The sequence below is a fragment of the Schistocerca cancellata genome, chromosome 3 (assembly GCF_023864275.1).
Source record: "Schistocerca cancellata isolate TAMUIC-IGC-003103 chromosome 3, iqSchCanc2.1, whole genome shotgun sequence".
In the NCBI taxonomy this organism is placed as follows: Eukaryota; Metazoa; Arthropoda; class Insecta; order Orthoptera; family Acrididae; genus Schistocerca; species Schistocerca cancellata.
The window spans coordinates 717,111,957-717,127,347 of record NC_064628.1 but is presented as its reverse complement, the minus strand read 5'-3'; the positions used below and the strand labels follow the sequence as shown (position 1 = coordinate 717,127,347).

Here is a 15,391-nt window from a genome sequence, read left to right as displayed (position 1 = left end):
CAATCATCCACATGACACAGATGCACACTTGATACATCAGATAGGTCAGAGGAAGATAGTGGCAAATCTTCTCCACTAGGAGCTTGCATAGAATGGTGATGCAGGAGTCCCGAGTCTGGTTCCCTACACTCACTCCCTCAGTATGGGAATACTTTGGCTTTGACTTTGACATTGTAGGCCCTTATCATCTTGTAGTGCAATTTTGTGTTTTTTTTTATTATTATCTGTAACTCTTTATAGACATTTTGCGTTTCCTCCTCAGAATGTAAGCATGTGGGCCGATAAACGAATTCTGTGATTTATCTTGCTATTCTGTCAGTATCTGTAATACTGTAATTAATTCCATTATTTAGAATAAAGGCCCTTTTGATTGTCTTTAAATGAAATGCAATGGAAGTATTTGCATTTCTAAGGTTCATGTTCTTATTGGTTACATAAAATTCAGGTAGAAAGCTACAGTCACAGTGGCGGGTGGGCATGCCCCATATCCTAAAGCCCTTACTTTTAGATTCCTTAGTCCACTAGTTCCTGATATTCTTTTACATGGTTTGTATTACAGACCATCCAGATCTTGCATGGGGGTAACAATTCTATCACTGCCAATATGTGAACAGTGGTAACCCATACCATCTTCACAATAATCTCAGCCCATGCCTGACTGCTTCCAAGTCTCGGATCCTAAGACCAACATAATCACTTCATAGTGTCATGATGAATCAGTAGGGCCCTCAGGTCACTAGTGTTGTATAACAGGCAATCAATCTATGCATGGCCTGTAAAACTTTCTAGTCTAGAGGGCTGTAGTCACTGAACATTTGCATTGGGCATTGGTATCTACTCTGCTTGCTCCCCTACATCTGACATCAAGTAGTGTTCAAAATATTTAAGTTCAAGTTATATTTCACTATTATTTTTGTTCTTGAATGATTTTAGTTGTGTGAGCAGCACTTATTATGGTACCTTTCCATTTCAGAACACTTTATCAAAAAATTATTTTATGAAGCATAGACGACTGTTGTGGGTCTACATTCTCTGCAACCAAGAAAAGTTAGCAGAAGTTTTATCACATGTTAATGAACATTTGCCAGATGTTTGAAAGTAATTTCCTGTAAGGAGGGTGAGTCTTCCTGGCCGCAAGTAACTAGTGAAATGTTTCAGTGCTGAGTGTTGATAGTGTAAAATATGTCAACCGTGATTTTTGTGTTTCAGTAATATAATTAAATCAATTTAATTGTCATTGTAGAAGTAACATTCTACATTAAAAAAAAATTACTCAAAGAAACGCAGTAAATTGTAAGATGCTTTTATTCATGATGATTTAGAAGAGTGTGGAAGTATGTTCTATAGAGCAAAGATGCTCTTGTAGAATTTACAATATATGCTCATCACCTTAAGTGTATGTTAATTTAATGGTGCCCCGATTTGAATATTTTGTAAAAAATGCTTTGTATGTTCTCACAGAATTTACTATCTTAGAGTAAATCAAATAATAAACATTTTATTTTTATGATTCATACTTCACTTATAATAAATTTTCCCTATCCCAGGTACGAAGAGTACAAAAAGTAAAATCTCACACATACTATGAAATGAGATTGAAAATATGTGTTGTGGTTCCCTTGAACTTACCTTTCTTCCTCTTGATAGTAGAAAAAATTCATTCTTTCACACCTTATGATATTTTTATTTTCGTAAAAAATATTTTTATTTACAAATGATTTGTATTTTCAAGATGATGTGTTGATTTCATTCAAACATTTAGGAAACATTTCTTCCTTTGTAAATAAAACATACAAGCACTGTACAGTTGGGCACCATTTTGCAATTCAGAGTGGAGCGCCAGTAGCTCTTCCTCACAGAACTGTGTACAGACGCAGACCAAAAATTTCATGAAGTAATCATAGTGCATCAGCTTACTAATTGAGATGATAACCTGTTGGCTTCTGTCTTGAGTTCAAACAAATGTTGGCCGAAGGACCTAAGACAGAAGTCGACAGGCGATATGTCAACAAGTGGCCACAAAAGCGTCAACACTTTTGTAATTCGGATACTGTTGCATGATACCAGTCCTGCAACTGGTTATTGCAGTTGTGTATGGTGGATAGGTTCATCCTGTAACACTCTTTTTCTTCTGATGTATCATGACTGTATTTATTGGGTATATGAACTTGCTGAATAATAAATATTGTTGTAAAATTCCTTATTAGTTACATAAAGTGTCAGTGTGGTGCATTACTGGATAGATCTTTTTCCACCAAACCATAACTCTGGTAAGTGTGTGAATAATATACTGCATTCCTCCAGAGTAATAATGAGTAACCCACTGTCAGTGCTCCTATAACATTATCAAAAGGTATTAGTGATAGAAACTACTGACCCATCAGTCTGAAGTGCTAAATGGCACAATGATATTTTCATACTTCTATCCAAGGCCGCTCTCAACCTGTATAGTTCAGGATCACTGTATTACTGGAATTATTTTGGGTTCTCAAGTGAAACACACTTCTTATAAAATGTTTACACTGCTCAGTGACAAGTAGTGCACTGTCTTCCCAGTGTTATATTAAGTGTCATTGTTCAATGTGAACAAATTAATATACATTGCTTCTTGCACATGACAGAAATACTGCAGTACTTTCTCGCACATTTGTTGTGCCTCTGACAGTTATAGTCATTTATATATCACATCATTCATAATTTCACCATCTCCTTCATTTCTGATTGTGATATGGATAGGATTGTTGAAATCAATAGGAAAATTCTCTTTGGCTTTGGTTCCTGCTGACATACTAGCATCTGCGGTACCTGCAAAACATCAAAACATTGTAAAGATATGTTTTCGTTTCCTGTGGGACATACTTGCACAACACAATACAAATAAAATATATAACATATATGGAAGGCTTGCATGAAATTGTTTAATAACTATGGGAATAATGCACATGTACCTGCAAATTCAGGTACTGTTTGGACACTGAAAAATTGAAAAATAATTTTATCTAAAAAAAAAAAAACACATTGGAACTCTTGTTAGGAATGACAGCAAACATATTAGCATTGAAACAGAAAAAGATGGATGGTAAATTGCAGATGAAAAGGATAGTAAAACTAGATGCCATAGAGGAACAGTAGTGAAGCAAGGGTAATAATGTGAGGAAAAAAGAAAACTGTTTTTAGAGACATCTGTAAATATTTGTATTGCTTAAAAGATTATAAAGATTCAGGTGCATTGCCTTCATTCGTCGTGTAAGTTGCTGTTGAATTTTTTCCTTATAGTAATGCACAAAAAGTGCCACAAACACACATACAATTCTGATACTATCATATGCCATTGAATTAAAGCTCTCCTGCGACACTGGTCAAGTTTGTTTTCAGGGTTCCTGTAAAAGTCCTCAACAACAAGAGTATGTTGCCCATTAGGAGTGAATAATGATGCATATTAGTGCTATCATATTAACTGGGTTCCTTGGTGTGGTTCATTGGTTCACTGCTTTATTTCCAGATGTATTTATCCTTAATCACCTTGTGAGTACTCCCTGCCCAACTGCAGTCATGCGGTCCCATGGACCGCATTCGAGAGGCGGGAAAAATATGTAAAAACCACCATCTAGCACTACTTTTTGCATTTAGTACTACACATTCATTCTTTAATCACACATAAATAGTAATAAATGTACAAAATATTATTTTGATGCTGTGGGAAAGACGTATTCATATTGTACTCTAAATTCTCATTGAAATTTACAGTGATGGACACAAATTGAAATATTTAAGTGTAGTTCCTTACTTGAAACTTGATTGTTGTAGGTTAATGTTAAACAGGTAATGTTAAAATTAGTGAATATTCTTGACAATAAAATACACAGAAAAGATCTGCATTACTGAAAGTAGACATATTTCGTGTCACTTGCGGCACACGTTACTTGAGCATTACAAACAAATTGGGACCTTACAGTTGCAATAAAAGTGGCTTGTGTTCCTCTTCTTTTTTGGTGGACATATGTGACATGTCTTCTTTCCATCCCAAGGTAGTTTGTCCCCCTTTTCCAAGTCTTCATGGAGATGTACCTCAGCTCCTAGAACTCGACTGATAGAAAATTTCAGTTCTCATAGGAAGTGTTTTTTCATTATTCTTTCGTGCAATGAAGGTTCGATCAGTTCTTTTGCCAGAGCTTCCATGAAGTTCATCCTGACTGATGAACAATATATGCATTGATAACATCCGTATCAAGAATACTGAAAAACACAGCCATGAGCTAGTGTTGTGTACAGTGGCTTGAACAACATTTAGCACTCTTTTCATCTGCAGTATGAACACCACCCTTTGCATTATTATAGTGGGCTATAATTACAGGTTTTTCACTTTCTACATCTTCATTGTTGATATAAGAATTACTGCTCTTCCTTTCTTAGGCACATGGTAAATCAGCAGGATGTGTTTGGTAAATGCACACTGTGTTGTTCCAACTTCATGTCCATAGGAAGGCAAGAAAGATCCTGGAATTCCCTTTCAGTTCACTCGCATTGTTTCCACTATGGTCAAACCATTTTTCGCAGCATATCTGCAGGTTCAATTGACAAATACCAGTTAGCAATGGTAGTGTTTCGGTTACTGTGTGCAATTGGCTTGCCCATTCTGAAGAGAGCCTGAGTGGGAATGGCGTATTTCTTTTTAGGGAAAGCCCTGCTCCATCAGTATCTTTTCCACAGTAGAGATAGGTGTTGAAGACATAATTACTCCTGGAATCAGCGAGTCATTGAAGCTTCAGGCCATACTTTGTCGGTTTGGATGGAGTAATGGCACAATATATTTTGAACTCACAGCTTCCTCTAAAGCTGATTGGCATTTCATCATCCGTAGCATTAGCCCTAAGAGTATAGGATCGCTGTGAATTTTCATTGAATTTATGTAGAATGTTTGTTGTAGCAGCTACTGGGTCAGAAATCTCAGGTAACTCCCTATCATCAGGGTTGTCAAATCTCAGGCAGTTGAGAATTACTGCAAATCTTGCTGGTGACATAGTATACTGAAAATATCATGGCCAGTCCCATCAGTGCAGAACTGAGGCCATATATCTTTGTTATTCGATTTTAATACAGCAGTATAGACTAGAAGGCCGATAAAACTCTTCATTTCACACATTGTACAAGGTCTGATTTCTGTTCTTTCCATGATTATTTCACACACACACACACACACACACACACACACACACACACACACACACACACACACACACAAAATCACTTTTTTTTTCTGTTTTGAAAATATAGCTCCAAGTGGTGAGTGGTTCAACCTGTGATTGGCTTCTGAGATCGTGTCTAGCATGTTCCTCACCTTCTTCATTTTCTGGTCCTCCTTCAGCCTTTTCCTCGCCATTTTCACTGGATCCCAAATCGTGAATCACCATCCTCCACGTCAGAAAAATCGAAGCCAGGTATGTTGCTCCTGACTTCATTGATAATTCGTGAAAACTTTTCTTCAAAATATGGATAATCTGTTCTCACGTACGATGGAACAGGGTTACCTGATATAATTCCAGTTATTGTCACCAACAGACATGGTGAAGGAAAAAAAAAGGAAAAGAACAAGAAAAATATTCCGTCTGTCACTGACTAACACTTAACACAGTCATGTGGTCCCTATATGTGGAGACGCCGTTTCAACAAAATGAAAGCAAATGGAACACTTCCTACAATGACTACTGTGACAACAAGCAGTAGACCGAGAATATGGAAGGTAGTGAGCAGCCAGCCCACCTCTCAAAGATCAATAGCATTCCAAGAAACAGGGATGTGAAAAACAGTGTAGTCCCAGGGACCATACGACTGTCGTGAAAGGTCAAGAAGAAATTTCGCACTTGTCAGCTCTCATAACAGCATTTGAAAATACATATATCATTTATTTGTGAATATTTAGAATAAAACTGCTACATGTTTACTGTAAATGACTGATGTCATCTGTTAATTTACTTTGGAATACTTCTTATATCGTACAGTGACTTAGTTGTTTGATATCAATATTGCCATGTTTCATGTCAACGTTTCACCAAGATATGTTTTATCCCTCCCTCCATGTGCATAGCAGCAGAACATCAGGAAAACACTTGAAACCTGATTATTTTTTGTATTGTAACACATGGCCAGTGGTCATGGGAGGCAGAAAACTAATAGTAATTAATTGCTGCATTAACGAAAATTACTTGCTTCCCTCACATGTTTGTATAATCGTCTTTTGACTTTAGTTTCTTTTTTCCTTTCCTCACACATTCTTTTTCAGAGCTTGCTTCCTCTCCATTTTATTTATGCTGTGAATTGCTCTTCTATGTTGTCAGTGTCTTTTTGTTCAGGTATCTTCTTTTTCTGCTTTGTATCTACAATTGTTTTCTCACTTAATTTTTGCTCTCATTTTTCAAACTGGCAGCCTACTGCCATTGCTCTTGAATTTGAATCTTGATTTGTAGTCCACTATTACTTCTGATTTCACTTATATGCTGTTCTATACTATTAGAGGTTTGGGTAATGATATAATGATGGGAGTGAAGGTATGAACATACCAAAAAATTAGAATGAGATTTCAACAGTCACGTAAACAAGAATGAGCTTTAGGACAGTGTCGTCTTTCTGGGGTATTTCAAACACACACACACACACACACACACACACACACACACACACACACACACACTTAAACAAAGCTAATGTGAGGGTAGGCCTATGTGAAGTGGATCCAGAAAGTGATTTTAGAATTGTAACTTAACCACTTGGTGCAAGATACTAGCAAGGTCAATTTACAGTCTAATGTTGCACAAGATCTTACGCAAAAATTAACCCAAAGTGAACAATCCGCCACAAAGTGTATGAGTAATCCTCCAGTGAACATAATTTCTCAAGCACCAATATATGTGCAGGACAAAAACAAAAGAAATTCCAGAATGTTACATAGCAAGAGGGAAAAATGAAAGTACTAATATTAAGTGGCAGTCGTGGAAGATACTGTGCTCAAATACTGCAAGACAAACTAGGACCATCATACCAGGTAAAAAGCATAGTAAAACCTCGCACTCCACTTAAAGAGGTGGTAAAAAAATTCAGAAAATTTGACAAGAAGCTTCAGTATACGTGATACTTTGATTGTAATGGGGGTTTCCAATGACACAGGCAAACCTCTTGATCTAATGATGAAATATGTGGTAGAACTATTGGAATCAATACTTGCCCTAATCACAAAATGAATATCATTATCCATTCTATACACAGGAGATATGATGTTCATAATTTAAATAGTAAAATTAATACTGCAAAACTCCACCTGATACAAGCACTGAATTTAGCAAAACATGTATATATAAAAATTGCTGTGAACTTTGAAATAGATAGACTAGCCAGAAACCACTTCACAACACATGGTTTCCACCTAAACAAATGTGGCAAGGAGATTATCTGCAATAGACTGGTCTTCCTGCAACTATGGGAGACAATAAGAAACCAAAAGTCAGAAACCATAAAAAGATGCTTATAAGCAATTGGATCAAGACAAACAAGATGGGAAATAAAAAGAGTAATATTGGCCATACTGTGCAAACTACACTAGACAAATGGGTCACGAAGTCACAGATACGAAACACAAACCCCCTGACCCCTCAAAAAGGTCAGGAACCTGAAAGGATCAATAATGTGATGGTTAACATTATCAAGGAGACAGCCCTCCAAAACGCCAATGTGATGCCTCAGCAGTGTGATGTGCATGTGGATAGTTTTCAGGACCACTTGGAAGATGAGTCGGCTGCCAAGGACGACCAACACAACCAGCACAACTGCTTGGAAGTCAACATATCTGGAATACAGCACAATTTAAACTAAAGGTCAGTGTCACAGTAAATATGACTTCAAGCCCCCTGAGTAAACCCCACTCAGACCTGAAAATCTGTAATCACAATGTCCAATCCTTGAGCAACAAAACTGATGACTTAAGCATTTTGCTGACCAGTTAACTCAGTGATATCTCAGTAATATGCCTAGCAGAGAACTGGCTCGGCACTGATGTAGTTAAGTTAATCTCACTACCCGATTTCAAATTGTGCGAACACTACTCCAGATCAAATGATGGACATGGTGGGGTTGCCATCTTCATAAAACAACACATTGAATATAGCCCACTTCCTACCCTAAAGGAAATAGGAACAGACAAGACCTTTGAATGTGTAGCCATAAAGCTTACAGATCTAAATCTAATTGTAGCTACAATTTACTGTCCCCCCTCTAGTAGTATTAATGATTTTCTGTTACAAATGGACTTGTTTCTATCCAAAATAAGTCAGTGGAAACAGGATGGGATTATATGTGGTGACTTTAATATAGACTTTCTCACCCACAGCAGAAACAGGGAGACATTGATTAACATTGCAAAAACTTATCATCTGCATGGCCTTGTAAACAAGCCCACTAGAATAACACCAACATCCAAGACAGCTCTAGATCAAATTTTTGCAAATAGAAATAAACTTAACCCAACACTAGAAGTATACAATGCAGGATTCAGCGACCACCAAGCTGTCATTCTAAAGGTCGATGTTAGCAAAGATACCTCAAACACAGTTCCACCTAAAACTTAACTAAGGTTTTTCACTCAAGATAACTTGAACAAGCTAAATGCCCTCCTCAGTAAAGAAAAGTGGACAGAGATGTACGCAGCCAATGACGTCAACATGAAATTCAACATATTTCTCGACAAAATGAACTCTTTCAACAATTTCTTTACATGCAAAGGTGAAAAGCTGGTCAAAAATAATCCTAACACAAACTATTGACCACAGGTGCAGAGTCAATTTTCATTACCAAAGTCACTGAAAATGATGTTGCAAAAGCCCTCAGAGAGTTAAAAAAATTCATATTCAGCTGGAATTGATGGTATCCCAGCAGCTGTAATCAAATTGTGTACACACAATTGCTGAACCATTAACTCACCTTTGTGAGTGTTGTTTCCAGGCAGGTACTTTCCCTGAAGCTCTGAAACTTTCTAAAGTAATTCCTGTCTTCAAAAAAGGTGATAATAAAGATATGAATAACTACAGGCCTATCTCAATCTCATCCTGCTTTTCTAAAGTTTTTGAAAAAATAATGATCAAAAAGTGATGGACTTCATTGGGGGGGGGGGGGGGGGGGGATTGCTAAGTTTAGAATACCATGGGTTCAGAAGCAACAAATCTACTGAAACTGCAGTATATGATTGCATAAATATGCTATTAGATCTGTTAGATCTAAGCAACCAGTATCAGGCATATTTCTGGATCTGTCAAGGGCTTTTGGCACTGTTGACCACAAAATATTGCTGGAAAGAATAGAACACTATGGTATCAGAGGAATTGCAAACATCTGGATTGCTTCATGCCTAACCAGTCGGATGCAGAGTTAGCATGAAATACACTGACAGACAAACCAACTCAATAACCGAAATCCTATCGAGTAATAAAACTGTAAAGCAAGGTGTACCATAGGCTCAGTATTGGGACCTCTACTTTTCCTCCTGTATATTAATGACTTGAGCCTGAATGTAGATGCACACAAAACAATAATATTTGCTGATGACACAACTGTACTCCTCAAAGGGGAGAATACAGAGGCTGTGCAAAAAACTGTGAACTTGGCCACTGAACAACTCAGCAACTGGGCTAAAAATCAACAGATTAACTATCAACACCAAAAAGACAGCTTCCATGAATTTTCACAACACAAAATGCAAATTCCCCTCAGCCACTTGTCACTGTAAATAACCAGCCAATAGATAATGACACTGTTTTCAAATTCCTTAGTCTGGGATTCAACATAACCTGAAATGGAATACACATACAGGAAAGGTAAATGCCAGAATTAGTACTGGCTGTTATGCATTGAGTGTACTGAAATCATGTGCCAGCCGGAAAACATTAACCAGCACATACTGTGCTTACATACAAGCCCACCTAAAATATGGTGTGATATTCTGGGGAAATTCTCCAACTGCCCTGAGCACATTCAAAATACAGAAGAGAGCAATGAGGATTATTACTGGGAGCAAACCCAGAGACTCCTGCAAACCCATCTTCAGAAAGTTGGAAATCCTTACTCTGCCTTGCCAATACATTCTCAAGACTCTAAAATTTTTCAGAGACCACATAGTGCCAACTGACTCCAGAATTATAAAAAATAATGAATTACATAAACACACTAGGAAAACTCAAATCTGCATGTTTTACGTACAAATAGTCAACTGTGTAAAAAGGGAACTTTCCACATGGACCTCCAACTGTTCAACAATTTTTCCACTACTATTAAGTCCATTGAAAACAATATAAAATTTAACGAAGCCATAAAGTCATATTTGTTGTGTCACTGTTTTTACTCTATAAATGAATACTTAGAACAGTAATCTTGCTGTTTGTGTTAAAATTCAAAAATTGAGCAATTGGAGTGAAGTAAACTTAACCAATCTTTGCAATATAATCATTAGGATACTATATGTTAATATATTTTAACAATGTTAACTGATATTTTCCGACATCTGCAACACACTGTGTTCCATCAGATCACATGGAATAAATAAACCTTATTAAGCTCACCAGAGAAATTCAGTGTTGATATAATTTGCTTCAGTGTAGCATGATCTAGAATACTTTTTACTTTAAATGAATTTTGTGTTGAAGAACGTTTTGACCGACTCAGCAGTGGCAGTGTGTATTCAAATTCTGGTAAAGGAATGTCATCAGGCCCAAAATCCTGAAAATAAATTCACATTTCAATCAGTGTAAACTATTACCTCGTGAAAACATAACATGTATTTAGAATTTAAAAAATCAATACATCAATTTAAAATGATTATCATGGTTCTATGCATGTGCACAGTAAAGATTACTAACTTAAGAAATATTTTCTATTTGTGTGATGCTTAAACAAAAATAGTTTACTGATTACAACTATAGCTTAAATATAAGCTCATCTTAAGACCACTGTGAACTAATAACACAAAGTATTACTACAGACACTAACATCAAAAAATGTAACACTGTCAGTCTTTTTTTAGTTGAGACTCCTCAAGAGGAAAGAATGTAAAATTAAGTGAAGGATTTTGTTACTTGCAATTACTTAGCTAGGATGTTCCATAGCAGATAGCAGGGTATGTGAAAAAGGCAACAGATGATTGGACAGTGACTGAATGTTGACAGAAACCATTTTGGAATGGAGTATGTAAATGATTGGAAATCACTTGGTTGTAAAAAGGTAAATAGAATCATATGTATTTAGTAGGTTTTTCCAGAGATAGTTAAATCCACCAGAAAGGAGTAATCAAACAATGGAAAATCCAGGATGGAATGTAACAATATTATGAAAATGAAAGTTGCCACTTACCATATAGTGGAGATGCTGAGTCGCAGATAGGCACAACAAAAAGACTGTCACAATAAAAGCTTTTGGCCAACAAGGCCTTTGTCAGAATAAAACACACACACGACACTCAATCGCAAACACAATGTGTGTGTGTGTCCATAAATATGTATTCGACAAAGGCCTTGTTGGCCTAAAGCCTATATTGTGACAGTCTTTTTGTTGTGCGTATCTGCAACTCGGAAAGGAGTGAGTAGTACAAGATGAAAAGTTTGCACTACAAATTGCCTCAAATGCACCTCCAATTGCCCTTGAAACTGTGTGTACCTAACTCCTGCCTTTTCTGAATTTGTAACTACATAAATAGGACGATGCCTTTATAAGAAATGGAACATGATTCTACCTCCTGCCACATCTCAAAATCTGAAAATAAATTAAGTGGACAAGTATAACACACAGTTAAAAGAAAATGAACCGTAACAGTAACAAAAAACCAGACTGGGAAAATGAATCTCTAGTTATCGGCGATTCCTTGCTCAAAAATGTGGTAGTGCCCTATTCCACCATAGGCATTCGGCTAGGAATTACGGCACACCATGTGAACAAACAGTTCAACAACATATTACTTTCAGCAGACTATCGTAGCAAGAATTACAAAGGAATCTTAATATACGTAGGCAGGCATTCTCTTAGAAGCAGCATTGAAGAGGACATTGTTAGTGAAACAAAAAACTTTATAATATTTGCAAGTAGTCTGTGATGAACATCTAGAATGGTAATGAGTGGCATTGTCTACAGAAGATCCATCAGGATCGGTATATAAGAGTGTTATTAACCTTGATGTAAACAAAAACTATTGCAATTTTAAAAGCTGTGTTTATGAATCTGAATAAGTTCTTACACAATAAATAATTGGGTGAAGACAGTTTATGTTTAAACAGGTTAGGATCCAAGATGCTTACTAAAGTGTTCGCTGACATGTGTATAATTCTAAATAGTAGGGGAAACTTATACGGAAGGGTGGGGCATGATACAGTGTTTACCAATGGAAACAGTAAGATTAAAAAGCCCCCCCCAGTAAAAAGTATGCTCAAAACCATAAATAGGAAAGGAAGTATCTACATTATGGACTGGAATATTGATGATCTAAGTGCTGACTTTTCAAACAAAAGTTGTAAAGTTGATGAATTAAAAGTTATTTTTTCTGAATGTAAAAGTATCAAAGGATTTTTTTCCCCAAGAAACATTGACTTACAGATGATGATATTAAAATTGCTAATAAAATTGAATGTTTCGAAATAGCTAACAGCTTTCATTGTGTTGAGGCTTCATTCTGATTTAAAAAATGAAATAAGAAATGATTTTAATTATCTGAATAAAGAGCATATTTTTGAAAACCACTATGTTGAGGTAAGGGGCATAAATGTCATAGTAGTTTCTATTTACAAGATACCAGAGAATGCAACAACTGAAACTTTTCTGGTCAAAATTCAGTGCCTGCTCAAAAATCTCATTAAAGAAAGAGGAAAAAAGATTGTAATAGTAGCTGATTTCAATGTTAATATTATAGTGGGTAGCAATGATATGTCCTAATTAGTTGACAGGATTAAAAAAAAAAAAAAAAAAACTTTGGCGTCAAAGTAAACTTACCAGAAAGCTCAAGTGTAAATGTACAGCCAATAACCTGTATTGATAATGCTTCAAGATGTTTATATAAATTTTGCTTAGATTTAGGAATCACTAACCACTCTACATTATTCACAAAACTCAAAGGAGTTTAACATAGAAATTTCATGCAGCAATGTCATACAAAAAGGACCACCATGGGAAAAAAAATCAGATAGATTTAGTAATCAGTTGAGAGAGATTGAACAGACTTTTGACAGCTATATCTCAAATAGTAATAACTGTGAAAAAATTTTAAGTAGCGTTCTTGAAATATTCAATGAAACCTTTCCACTTAGAATTATGTGCAACATATTGACTATTAAATGTAAATGGATTCTGAAAGTATAAACATTTCTTGTGCCAGAAAAAGGCAACTCTGTAGTGAACTGGGATGTAACTGAAATAGGTATTTTATTGAGTATGTCAGATGTTATTAAACTATATTTAGAACAGTTATGGAGGCAGCCAAACAAATGGCAAACATTAAGTTCATTTTACAACATAAAACTGAGAAGAAAGCGTTGTGGTCTGTTGTCAAATGATTGTTAGTCATTATTGTTAGTAGTAATGAAATAGCTAGGATCAGACTAGATTATAAATTTATTGCAAACCCAGTTCAAATATCTGTGTGTTTAAATGGATTTTTCCATAAATATAGGAAAGATAGATGGAATCAGAGTAAAGTTAATCCCGTTTGGGTATGACCAAAAAGCTGAGTATTTCAGATTCTAAAAAAGTTTCAATAAAAAGCCATGAAACATGTTATACTATCATTAAAATACAAAAACTCTGCTGAGTGGGAACGGTTACCAACTAAAGTGATCATAATAGCACCACCCTTAACTCAAATAAGTAACTAATCTGTTTGACAGGGCTACTTGAAGTATGCAGAAGTTAGACCTCTGTTCAAGAAAGGATCAAACTGTCGTTCTATTTGGCCAGTTCCATCAAAAGTGTTGGAGGAAGTACCTGCAATCCAGAATAAAAATTTTATTGTAAAAAGTGAAAAGTGACATTATTCTAAGTAACTACTTTGAATTCCATCAAGAGGAGGGGGGGGGGACACTGTGGATGCAATGAATAACCCCCCCCACACACACACACACACACAACTATTACCAATGGCAACTTTGATCAGCATTTCGGTCAAAGGTGCCAATGGTAGCAGTCTGTGGAAGAGGTGTGCTTGCGTGTGTGAATGTGTGTGTGTGTTTTCTTTGCTGAAGAAGGCTTTGGCAAAAGGTAATCTTTCCATTGTGCCTGCCTCCAGCTCAATGGGTTATCTGTACAGTGAGTAGCAATATGTCCTTTTCCTGATATTACAACCTGGAGTTTCTGTTGTTTGATTTTATCTACAGATTAGATGCAGTGACTTATATTATACCTGCAGTATAGAAAAAGGGTAACTGTCCTGTTAAGTCAGTAAATTATTATTCTAAATGGAGTACAGTCTCACAAAGTGTGCCTCAAGTGCCATTTTAGGACCAATCCTATTCTTATTCTACGTAAATATAAATTCCCCATCAGTTCTGTTTGTAGGTCGGTTTTAATTGAAACTGCTGATGGGGGGCAAAAAAAAAAAAAAAAAAAAAAAACACGAATGCTACTGTGCCTTCACTTGACCTTGGAAAACTTAAATAGGTGGAAACTGAATATAGAAAGAACCCATATGATACATTTCAAAACCAGACATCCAAATTGAATGTAGCTTAAAATAAAGCAGAAAAATCAATGTATGGAAGAAGTTGTAGTAATGAAATTCCTTGGACTAAATGTGAACAAGAATTTAAGCTGGAATATGTATATTGACTTCTTATCAAATAAATTTAGTAATTTTGTATTTGCAGTTCAAATACTAGCAAGGGCTACTGATGTGAGTACACAAACAACAACGTATCATAGTTATTTTGAATGTGTCATTAGGTATGGTACAGTATCTACAGAACGGTGGAAAAACTGGTAGAAGCAGACCTTGGAGAAGATCAATTTGGATTCCGGAGAAATGTAGGAACACACAAGGCAATAGTGACCTACAACTTATACTAGAAGATAGGTTAAGGAAAGACAAACCTACATTTGTAGCATTTGTAGACTTAGAGAAAGCTTTTGACAATGTTGACTGGAATCCTCTCTTTCAAATTCTGAAGGTAACCAGGGGTAAAATACAGGGAGCAAAAGGCTCTTTACAATTTTTACAGAAACCTAACAGCAGTTATAAGAGTCGAGGGGCACGAAAGGGAAACAATGATTGAGAAGGTAGTGAGGCAGGGTTGTAGCCTATCCCGATGTTATTCAATCTATACAATGAACAAGCAGTAAAGGAAACAAACGAAAAATTTGGAGTAGAAATTAAAGTTCAGGG

The 15,391-nt window shown here is 36.1% G+C and overlaps 2 protein-coding genes across 4 annotated transcripts in view; one reads left to right on the top strand and one right to left on the bottom strand.

Moving 5' to 3' along the window:
• Positions 1–1,507, top strand: part of LOC126175727 (uncharacterized) — a 140,206-nt gene extending 138,699 nt beyond the window's left edge. For all 3 annotated transcript variants that reach the window (XM_049922665.1, XM_049922667.1, XM_049922666.1), the window contains one exon: positions 974–1,507. In XM_049922665.1, the coding sequence (XP_049778622.1) occupies positions 974–1,096 (123 nt within the window). In that variant the 3' untranslated portion in view covers positions 1,097–1,507. The remainder of the gene's footprint in view (positions 1–973) is intronic.
• Positions 1,507–15,391, bottom strand: part of LOC126175726 (A disintegrin and metalloproteinase with thrombospondin motifs adt-1-like) — a 184,225-nt gene continuing 170,340 nt past the window's right edge. The window contains exons 15-16 of the mRNA XM_049922664.1: positions 10,599–10,755; positions 1,507–2,805 (exon numbers count right to left, since the gene is read on the bottom strand). Coding sequence (XP_049778621.1) covers positions 2,672–2,805; positions 10,599–10,755 — 291 coding nt within the window. The 3' untranslated portion in view covers positions 1,507–2,671. The remainder of the gene's footprint in view (positions 2,806–10,598; positions 10,756–15,391) is intronic.